The 12133-nt window shown below is 39.1% G+C and overlaps 1 protein-coding gene across 1 annotated transcript; it reads right to left on the minus strand.

Moving 5' to 3' along the window:
• Positions 1-782: 782 nt before the first annotated feature.
• Positions 783-8068, minus strand: rheb (Ras homolog, mTORC1 binding). The gene is made up of 8 exons (XM_063885100.1): positions 7778-8068; positions 6982-7053; positions 4620-4687; positions 4436-4518; positions 4265-4321; positions 4100-4147; positions 3703-3784; positions 783-1598 (listed from the first exon to the last, which is right to left on the minus strand). The coding sequence occupies exons 1-8, from the start codon at positions 7827-7829 to the stop codon at positions 1506-1508; spliced, it is 555 nt and encodes a 184-aa protein (XP_063741170.1). The 5' UTR covers positions 7830-8068; the 3' UTR covers positions 783-1505.
• Between the last annotated feature and the right edge of the window lie 4065 nt (positions 8069-12133).

Below are 12133 nucleotides of genomic sequence, written 5' to 3' on the forward strand. Positions count from 1 at the left end.
AGGCACATGACATCACCTTTTTCTATCAGAGCCCCGCCCGCCCACTGTCAACGATAAGAGCAGACAAAATCATTTTTAAATGAAAAATCTCTGTTGTGAAATCAGTAAAACATACGCACGTTAATAATCAATCACTTAGACAGTTTAGACAGAAAGCACCTTTAAAACCCTATCTTGTTTGTCTTTAAATTAAACGCTGAGGTAGGGGTGAATTAAACTTATTATCTATTATTATATTGAACGCTCTGCCTCTTAGGTCATCTGTTGAGGGTATTCTAACTGTTCAAAAGAAAAACAAAAAAAACATTTAGTTGGTGCAATCAAGTTTGAATAGGATATGTTGCTTACCTATACTAAATCTTAAAAACATAATCATCTAGCTGTGCATCCTGAGCTCTCCTCAAATCACTTTATCATTTTAAAGTTAGATAATTTTGTGTTAATTATGTAAATTGGCCCTTCAATACCATTTCATTGATCAGATAGTTTACAGATTTTTATCTTCAGGGTCAACTTTTATATTTTCACTTTTTGAGTTCTGTTTTATCTTCTATTTTGAGATCTTTATATTGTATACATGTTTATTTTCTACTTTTTTTATTTCGAAATATGTGCAATATATAAAGTACATCTTACCTTAAATGTGTGCATTTGTTGTATTTATTACAGTCTTTTTAACCTTCCTGTGAAACAATTACATTTTTTCTTTTTAAAGTTGTCTATAAAACAAACCTGCCCTGCCTCCAAGGGTACACAGTAATAATCCACACTCAACCCTGCTGTACATAACCACTTTTTCCTTTTAATGATTACAATCAAAAACATTTGTACAACATTTTCAACATTAGAAAATGGATGCAGATTTTTTTGGCTGACAGTAACCGCTATGAAAACAAACTGAGGGACAGAGAAGTGGGTACTGCGTGGAGATGAAGTAGAAAAAGAGCTGTTTATATTGGAGGGAGCAAACAGCCGGGGATGTATCAGAAGAAACGGCCGGGTTTTCTTATCCGTTTCCAGAGCGTATGCATGGCAGACATGACATTTCTCTTATCTCTTGCTATTTGAACAGAGAAGGACTCGTTGCCTATATGGGAGCTGCATAATGAGGAGCTAAGATGCATCAAGCCACTACTATCTCTGGCCATAGTTACGGTAGTCGTTATTACCGAGCACAGGAAAACATTTTTTCTGATACACCCAAATGAAGCTCTGTGTTTTGTATCAGTGTCAAACACAGACATGGAGGAGGGGTGGATTGTGGGAGACAAGGGAACCACCACTCATCATTTCTTTTTTTTATCGAACACACAAAGAAAAACCAGGATGACAAAAGGGAATAGGAAATATTGATAAATAACAGTGGAATCAGAGCCATAAATAGACAGTATTGGATATTTAAGACCCTGGAGGGGTGGAGTCAGCTGAGGTGGAGAAAAACTGGCAGCTAGCCTTCAAGTAACGGGATATCCCAGTGCAGTGTCCTGTGTGTTGATTGGGCGGCTCTACATCATGGAGCAGGACGTTTTTCCTGGCTGCACGCCACCGTCCATCTTCTCTGCCTCAAGGATCATCCTCCGGAAAACTTCCACAGCCGTCTGACAGAGATAGAGACACACACACACACACACACACACACACACACACACACACACACACACACACACACACACACACACACACACACACACACACACACACACACACACACACACACACACACACACACACACACACACACACACACACACACACACACACACACACACACACCTAAGTCACACCACTTGGAATTTTCCAGTCGAACAAATTACATCCAGCAGAGGCACACTGGCTTTACACACAACAAAGATGGGGTTGTTTCTGCACATTTAAAGACAAACACACTGTTGTTTGCTAAGTTAATTCGAAGCAGAGTTTCCTAGAAAATGTTTCCATTCTCCAAATTAGCTATGTTTCATAAATACATAATATATATTAAGAACAGTGTTGGCTGTAACGTGCTACAAAAGTAACGAGTTACAGTAATGTATTACTTTTAGCTGTAACGCAGTAATATAACGCATTACTTCTGACATTTGGGTAATATAATACCCGTTACAATTCTCAGTAACACAGTTACAACACATTTCAACCCGAAATGATTTGGTGTTTGGTTTCTAAGAAATCACAAACATCGCGAGACATTCCGACACCAGAGAAATAATTGTGCCGATAGACAAGTAACTCAGTACGCCTGTTTACTATCGGTTAAGAGGGCTGCAGAAACAGATTAACGATGCAGAGCTGCAGAGCTGCAGGCTCGGAGGAAAGAAAAGAAAAAGACAGGAGCGCTCGCCGGCAAAGCTACAGAAGGTAACTTTCTCTCTCGGTCTGCTGTGCTGCTTAAACCCCGAGAAGTTCAGAGACTCGTGGCGGAGTGTTGAAGATCTGCAGCCTCTGTCCTCTGTGGAATTGCCGGCTTTTAGAAAGCTTGTCAGCCAAATCCCCGTTAACACACCAATGACAAGGTGAGCTAACGTTGCCATAGAGACTTGTTCATATACAGCAGGTTACAGGGCCGTGCAGAGGCTCCACTAACATGTTATTAATGAGAAACAGCGAAGTCATGTTACCGGTATCACATATTATCCAGCCCACTTTAATGGAGCATGAGTTTAATTTCTAGCTCTTTTCCTAATTTTCAGCATGTACTGGCAGATAGATAAGATAGCTTTAATTAATGAGCTGCAATAAACTACATTTTAGCATTTAAAGCCCTACTTTAGCGGTTATTTTGGTAAAAGTAACTCAAAGTAACGCAAAAGTAGTGTAACGCATTACAGTTCAGAGACAGTAATAATGTAATGTAACTTATTACTTTAAAAAGACAGTAATAAGTCATACGTACTGTATTACATTTTGGAAGTAACTTGCCCAACACTGATTAAGAATGAATTCCTGTGGCTTCTGTTGCAACTTTTAGCTCACATTGGCCAAGCTTCAGCCTGTCCCTCAATTAAATGTAGGGAATTATATTAAGTAATAGCAGTAACACCTTGCAGTCTCAAAGACTGTGGTGGATACACTTTTGAACCATTATTAAATCTTCGTGAATTCACATTTGTGGCCACTAGGGGGCAGTAAAGTTAGCTCTAATCACAACTTTGATATATTATCCTATCCACGAGTGATATAGAAAACCTGTTATCCAACAGTTATTTACACAACCAAAACACACAGAGCAATATTAGCATTCATTTATTTATGTGCTTCTGGCTACTTTAGCTTAAATATTCAGTCACTTTTATCCGTGGTTACACTGGGGTTTTTGGAGCTTTTTTGGTGAAATCAGCTGATGAGAGCAGTGAGAATGAAACACAAATGAAGCACAAGTTGAGGGCCTTTCAACCAAAACATGTAAAGCACTTTCTAGGTGGATCTGTCACCATGATGCGTCCCTGGTGTTGATGAAGATGCTTGATACTACACTTCCCATAATGCAACTTGTCATACTCTCTTTGTTAGACTCTCCCTGCCTGATAGACACACATATCAAACTGCATACACCCAAAGGTTAACTGCTAAACATGTTAAGGCTTTAAGCCCACCTCTGGTTGATAATCAGAATATAAATATCTCAATTGGGTATATTTTCAACAGCCAGATAAATAGGTCAAGGTACTAGCAGGTGAATATGATCTCTGCAGTCTTGACTCTTACCTGGTTCTCTTTAGCGGAGGACTCCATGAAGGCAGCATTCCAGGATTCGGCTAATGCTTTTCCTTCTTCACAACTGATTACCCTAAAACGAACAGAATGAAACACATAGATATTTCAGAGTAAGGCTGCAGGGTTCAACCCATGGATTCTGCTTCCACTGAGTAAGGTATATGTGAAGAGAGCTACACAAACAAACACAAACAAGTATTACCACACTAGCTTTGTCCTTATTTTGGGTCAGCTGTAAACAAAACATTAACCATCTGCTCTGTATTTCTTTCATATGAAGAAAAAAATTAGGAAATAAAACTGAGAATTGACAAATGCTATCCCCCATGTGTATACCTATTGTGCATAGTTGACCTAATGTTCACTTTGGAAGTGTGTTGGGACATACCGCTCCATATGTAGGTCGTTCTTGTTTCCGACGAGCATAATTGGAACTCTGCAATAGAGGGACAAGTATATGGCAAATTGTCATGTATGTTTGATAAATTACATGTCTTGGAATGCCTGAGGCAGCAAAACAAGGAGATAAAAAAGAAAAAGGCGAAGAACTTACTGAACCTTTCCCACCATGTCCAATAGTTTTTCATGGATAACTTGTACAACTTCAAAGCTGGAACAAACAAGGGGAACGTTTCCTGGTAAGCCTTTGAACGCCGTTTCAACTCATTACACAGAACTTCATAGAGATGCGATTGCTTTATGATAAGGAGGGGAGTGAAAGTACCTTTTATTGGATGTGACTGAATAAACCAGGATGTAACCGTTGATATCTATGGAGTAGGTCTGTGGGAAGATGGAGTACTCATCCTATAGAGATAGAAAAGAAGGGATGAAAAGTTATTCTGACTAATGAGGCAGAATTAACAGTAAAGTATTAATATATATGTGATCAAATTCAATAACTACACCTGTCCTGCTGTGTCGACCAGCTGCAGATGATACTCTTGTCCATTTATTGTGATCATTTTAGTAAACGCTGCAGTCAAAAGAAAAGAAAAGTTAGAACCAATAGATATTGTACACATTTGGATGGAAGGAGAGGCGAGTGTTGGAGCTGTATATTGATTTATATTATTTGTGAGTCATGTGTGAATATGCTGTTGTCTTTTATAGTGTCGTATTTATTGTTTTGTATCTTTACGAGGAAAGTAAAGCCTATCGTATGGCGTCACAAAAATAGTTAAACATACATTTTCTTGCCATTTGTGTTTATTCAAAATCTACCTTTTATTTAGTGTAATTTAAGTTAAATTAAGTAGTTCTTTATGCTTTTATTTGGAAGGAAGTTTTGGGCACAGGGTGATTTGGCCACCTGGTGAACAGGTATATATTGGAGACTGGGGGTGGTGGGATTAGTGCACCGGTAAAAAGGCAAAAAGGTTTTTTAACCAGGGTGAGAAAAGGAAAGCTATAGGAAAGGCTGCAGGACAATGAAAGGTGAAATCATTGCTCATCTTACTTTTTGAAATAAATGTACGAAACAACGCTCTCGTCTCGTCTTGGATCTTTCCTCTGAGTACGATTCGCTAGCTGGTGCCAGTTTTATTTTGAGTTACATTTTTTGGTTTATTTCTTTATGATTTACAGGCCAGAAAGAGCAAGAAATGTTCTTTTAAAGTAAGACTTACCAACACTGCATGTACTATACTATATGTACTATACAGTGCTATACTGTATCTTCATTACTGTACGTTCTCAGTCTGCACATCTCCGTATGGATCCATTTTGGTACCACTGAGTTCATCCGGCACAGGAATGTCAATATCTGCCTGGAGATGGGTCACATTATCTACAGGACTGAGGGATTGCGCTGCCTGCAGCATCTCGCTGATATCGCTGACACTTCACTTTATAACCATCCAGAGATGTATTTATAGACGCAGACCACACACTCGAGAAATGCAGGGCGATACGCGGGCGAGCGTGTTGAGAAACAGAAAAACAGCCTCCAGGTAAAGTTCAGACTCAAATCTCTGGAGGGTCTGGAAATATGTGTTTACAGTAGTAGGTTGATGAATTACTGTTACTCTCAATTGGAAAAATGTACTTTTAAACTTCCCTCAGGCTAAGTTCCCAAGCCAATCCCACTAAATTCAACACATAAGTCTGACCAAACTCCACACCAGCTGATTTTCTCCAAAGGTGCTAAAAAGAAAGTTAATTGGGCTGAAAGTGTGGAAACTGAAATCAGCTGGTTTAGTGTATGGACACATTTAATTAGAGGGAACATCACGCCCTGCCAGGTAACGATTCAGGGTTATAATTATTTTTGTTTCTCAGTTAAATCATGATATAAACGCTATTATGGCGTACAATGGAGATGATGGTAGCAAGCTAAGTTGATATAAAACCAAAATAAGGTATAATGAAACATTTGGACAATGTTTATTTGGAGATGTCTCAGTACATGTCAAATGTTTGCCATGCAGAGACATACAATATAGAGTGTGATAATGTATTCGACCTGCAATCAATATAGGTCAGTAGAATGACAAAATAAAAGACTCCAATGGTAGTCGTCATCTTTATGAACTATATGTCAAACATTCCTTAGTTCCAACTTGTCAAATGTAAGGATTTGTAATTTTTTTCTGTTTTAAATGATTACAAAGAAAATATTTTGTTGAGTTTAGCCTTTTTTTTAAGACAAAACAACAATATGATGATTTCAACAAGGACATTGAGGAAATGAAATGCAGATTTTCTTGCTATTTGTGACATTTTTTAAACTTAACAATTCATTTTCTGATTAAAATAATACTTGTTGGCATTAGTTGCATCCTTATTGTATATGTTGCAGCATTCTGTTATCATGTGACTGCAGTTTAATACTAGGGTCATATGATAACAGCTACATCTGAGGTAATTTATACACTGAGGATGGCCAGAAGATGTAGCTAAAGCTTTGGAAACAAGGCCTAAGTGGACCTTGAGATGAGAATTATTTTGTCCAACTACAATTATCATTATTGGTTTCGATCACACTAAACCATTTTTGTTTAGTGTGGAGTTTCACATTTTTAGAATTAGAGGTTTAAGGATGCAGGGTGTCACGTGACGTTCAGGTTTTAAATACTTTTAGATATTGGGGCTCTATAACTAAAATCTACCAGACTTAACTTTGAAACACAAGGGAACAAAGAGTTGAATACAAAATAGTATAGTTAGTGTGGCTTTTGTTAACTTTCATCTACTAACCAAACTGGTCACAAGAGGAGATGCATCAGAATCTGTTTATCGAGGCTCTGACAGTCAACCATTCCCACTTACTGTTTTCTATTGTCGGGTCATAGGAGTCCACAAACTGGCCTTCAACAAACTGAATCGTCAAGGAGGACTTTCCTGTAAAACAAAAAGTAATATTGTAGACAGATAACATGTGAAGCAATCATTGGAGAATGGAAAATACATTCACAAATATTGGTTTTGGCAGTTTATCATCATTAGCATATCAGTAAAGCTTAAAATCTGCTACTTAAATCCTTATATAAAAACCGTGAGAGGTTATTCCCTTATTATAGGGTGGGCAACCATTAACACTATCCAAGTCTCTATGGGAATATTACAAGGTTGTGTGTTAGGGATGCTAGACTGGCTGGGCCTTCGGTGCTTCTATCTGCGTGTGCCATCTTGCCATCCTGAACATCCCTTCACTGCATACAAATTGCGCTTCTTTGGTTTCAGATACGATCAAACAAAACGCACAGTAATGCGTCAAATTCGCTTGGACCTTCAGGCCCCTGACGAGCATGGCACCAACTAAACCAGGGGTTAGGGTCACTGATGAAGACGCATCAAAAATGACATTTAGCGTTAAAATATATATATGTGGAACACATTACGGGAGGCCTCATGATAAAACACGCAGAGCAATGTCTTACCTGATGCCGCTCATTCGCCTGCTGTGAGATGCTGCACCATACTCCCTATCATTAAAGTCTATTATAGGGAGCGTAATGGCTCGCATAATGGACCCATAAGGCCGATAAAATGTAGCCTCAGGGTTGCATCCTAGGCCCGGGATGTGTTTATTCTACCCATTTTTCATCGTGTCTTGGGAACTTACCTACGGATCTGTACCCGAGGATGGCGATTTTTCGTGATTTCGGCTGCGGCATATCTGGTCCTGGTTATCGCATCTAGTCCTCGGGGTGTACCGCAACCTCCAACCGGAATGGCATCCAAATTAAAAGGCTGCAGAGATTAGGCATACAGCCTTTTCAGATGACGGCAGGAATCACTCTTCTTTGCTCTTTTTTTATTAAGATTTTAAATTCTGAAGCTTGGAAAAATAATGTTATTTCGGTTCATGTGAAAAAAGCATGGAGTATCTGTAGATCTACAATAACTGCGTCACTCCCCTTTGCAATGTAATGAATTAGTAATTACTGCTGCTTTCTAATTGGCTACAAGAGGAGTAAAGGAAGGACTCGAAGCCTGTTGTAAAGCTCTGATTGGATAACATAAATGCTCGTCAAGCAGTGGTGCTTGCTTCCTGAAATCTGATTGGCTGCTAACCGCGTTGTGACATGTGTGGTCAGGTGCGGTGTCGTTCATGTCTTTAGGGTCAGGGAGCAGCGATACAGCCATTACGACTCCAATTAAGATGTCATTATATATATATTTTTAACATGGACACACTATAGTCATTCTTTAACGATCACTACACAAATACAGTTCATTCTTAAAGTGGTGTGTTTGCAGTTGATTGTAAACCCAAGTGCGATGACCTCATTTTGGTGCATGAAATTTGTTTATTAAAAAAAAAATACTTACTACGTATTGGATGTATTGGACTCTATTATTTTACCCAGAAAGAGCCTTAATAAGATCGTTATTCAACTAAATGACAAACCCATTTAGAAATAGTATAGTCAGTGGTCAAAATTAACACTACAGTTTTGAGATACTTCACATTTTACTCATCTTCATTTTCAGTTATATTTGAACAGAACACAGTATCATGATTATTATCAACAGGTTAAACAAGATTTGATTTGCCAATATATGTGCATTTTCCAAGCTACACTACAGTATATAAAGTAATTAAAATTAGCCCCATCATTACCAACTACAACAATGGAGGGGTGTAAACGTTAATGCATCTTTAATTATAATTCCCCAAAATAAAAGACATTCTGTATAACGGACGGTTTGGTTTGAATAATGCTTTTTATATGTATGTTTGAATTTAAGATGGTAGGACTTTTACACATAATAGAGCATTTTAAAACATTGGTATAAGTTGTATTTACTTACTACTTTCTCAAGATGAGATTAAATATATTTAAATGCACTTGTTATTTAACTAAACATAGAAAATAAACGACCGAATTAAATCCTGGCAGTATTAGTAAGGTATTAAACATGTAAATCACCTAGATATGCAACTGTTTAAAATAAAGAAACAGATATAAATATAGACCTATGGCTTATGTCTTAGTGAGTATGTTTGTAGTGTGGCAGTTAAAATGTATGAGGTAATATTTCTAAAACCCTTCTGGTTTCTCAGGGTTAACAGAAGATATCTAAATGTGCAGTAAAGACTTTCTATCTCATGAGACAATATATAAAACAATATTATTGGATCTCTACCAAATATTTGGAATAAATAGTACTCTTTCACATTGACCAGTAGATGTCCCCATAACACCGTCTATATCTCACCCAGGAGCCACTAACGGTAGCAGAGGTCTGTCTCTCAGTGTTCAAATAACTATTATATATATTCCCAAAGAAACATCCCTTTCTAATTATTGTTTATTTCCATCCGTCTCTTGTTTTTGGTTCAGACTCTCGTTTTTTTAAGCAGTGCATCACTCTCTCCAAAAACCTCACACATAAATCAGACTACAGACCACCCTGATCATCTGAGCTGATAGTGTGTTCTATAATAGATGGTAAAATACCCATGTCTTAATATAACCGTGGCCTTAACCCAAACCACAGGCATGTAACAATACCATAGGAACTCAGGCCACAATTAGTGGGTAAAGCCAACAGGAATTCATCGCAGGCGTGGCGAAGGTGGTGGAAAGATGAGAGTCCTCTTTACTTTTAAAGACTAATGTTGATCATGTGTGTCAATCATTTCACCAACGATAGTCAGGAAAACAGAATATTCTTGCTGAGTATTTCCACACAGTTTAAATGCTTGCTTAGAGAGTTTTGGAGAAAAACTCTAGAAGTAATTATATACTCTCGCAAAAATAGCCCCATACAACCCGGGGTGTGCATTTTCTCTTGCCCTGTGACCAATGAAGTCCCCCGTTTCCCTGTCACGTCCCGGGCTATTACCACTTACTCACAGAAATGTCCAACTCTCCCTCAGTAAGACCTCACTGTTTTGCCTCCACACACACTTCTCAGCACTGGAGACAAGAAATCACTGGTGTCAGCAATAGGCGATTTGTTCTGCATGACACTGGGTGTCAAAAAAAAAAGCTCAACTGAAATGGCTGAAGGGTGCCTGCAATCACTGGACACACACACACACACACACACACACACACACACACACACACACACACACACACACACACACACACACACACACACACACACACACACACACACACACACACACACACACACACACACACACACACACACACACACACACACACACACACACACACACACACACACACACAAAATTATGATGACCAAGAATAGGTCACACCAGTAATACAGCCATGTACTATCCAGGGATTACAGTGTGCTGACATAGGCCAACAATAAATACCCCTGCAAGAACAACAGGTGTCTGACAAGATTGTTTCAATTTAATAAAAGGCTTACACAAGCCTCAGAGCAATAATACATTAAGCTCTTTTAGACATGTTGGCCTTTCATTGCCTCATCCCCTGTGATTGGAAAATTCCTTTATTTCACCCCAACAATTAATCTCACAGAATCTCGCGTGCATTCAGAAGGCAGATGTGATTAAGGCGCATGTATGCGAGTGTCATCATGAGATCGATATTCTTGTCACGAACCAGTTTGAAAAATTCACTTTAGATTTGCAATTTCTTTAGCTATGCGAGCTAATGGACATGCAGCTGGAGCTCGTGTGTCTGAACCCTGGGTGTGTGGCACCCGCGCCAGCCTCTTTCAACTCACTGTGAAAGCACCCCTGGCTCTGTTAGTATGCCAGCCTGGGCGCCAGTGGAGCGAGTCAGCCACATCCTCCAGCTGGGTCTGTGCCACCAACGGGCACCTGGACCCACTCGCAATCCTCATGAAACGCAATGCATATTTAAACTCAGAGGAATGCATTTGCATCAGACAGGCTGTGTGTCTGCAAGATGCGTAGAGGAGACCCGTTGCACCTTTATTTCCTTCATCTTTGAGATTTTTATACACCTACTGGGTGCAACAGAGCCTTTTTAACTGGCTGATTCACTCTTCAGGCTGTGCCTCAGCTGTTGGACCGCGTCCAGAGTCACAGAGGCCTGAAAGACAGCCATCGTTATCCAACTCTCACAAGGTGTCATTGTAGGGATCCAATGATTACCATATCAGCACCACATGAAACATTTATGGCTTGCTGGCAGTGATGGCCTGGCAAGCATCCTAATTTATAGAACAGAGCTTGTCAGATCCCATTGTTTCAAGTTCTAGTAGACACAGGCAGGAAAATCATCAGGGATGGAACTTGTTATGAAACTGTGCTGTCATTCACGGTCAACATAAACACTTTGAAATACGAGTTTCTCCAGAAAAATGCACCACCAAATCCTAGTTCAAGTGATGCACTATACATGACAATTGTGTCTATTGAGACTGCTCCTTCTTTCTTTCACTCTTTTTTGCTGCTACACTGCCTACTTGCTAATTGGCAAACCTTATAATGCAAGTCATGCTGCTACCATTACCAAGCGTAACTGTAGACAGTCGGATCTTGGCGTTTTAGCATTATGATACTGATAATCAGACACAATTGGGATATGGAAAGCAATTCAGTGGTCGGAACCAGAGCTTTTTTACTGCGCCAATGCTGGTCTCTTGCATCATACATACTGTACATACTGCCATACGGCGTGAGTGAAGCCACAATCTGAGTGACCTGTCAGTAGCTTTTTAGACTTTGGGAGCTGTAAGTTTACGTTTTTTTTGGGAGGAGACTCTTTATCACAATTGAAGATCTAAAGATTGAAAGTGTCCCACAGCATATTGTATAACTTGTTAAGCCCTGTGAGGCAAATGTGTTATTTGTGCTGCTGGTATAAAACCTAAAACCTGGAAATGAGTTAGAATTTTTGCCTATTGGTTCCCTCATCTTAAAGTTAATGGGTTTTTGGAATAACATTTTTATTTTCTGAAATAAGGGCTGGGGTTTGGAGGTTTTATTATATTTAGTTCTACAACATAATGGATGTTCGTAAATACCCTACTCTTGATCTTTGAAGCTTTTTCGTGT

Source organism: Eleginops maclovinus, chromosome 6 (assembly GCF_036324505.1).
Source record: "Eleginops maclovinus isolate JMC-PN-2008 ecotype Puerto Natales chromosome 6, JC_Emac_rtc_rv5, whole genome shotgun sequence".
NCBI lineage: Eukaryota > Metazoa > Chordata > Actinopteri > Perciformes > Eleginopidae > Eleginops > Eleginops maclovinus.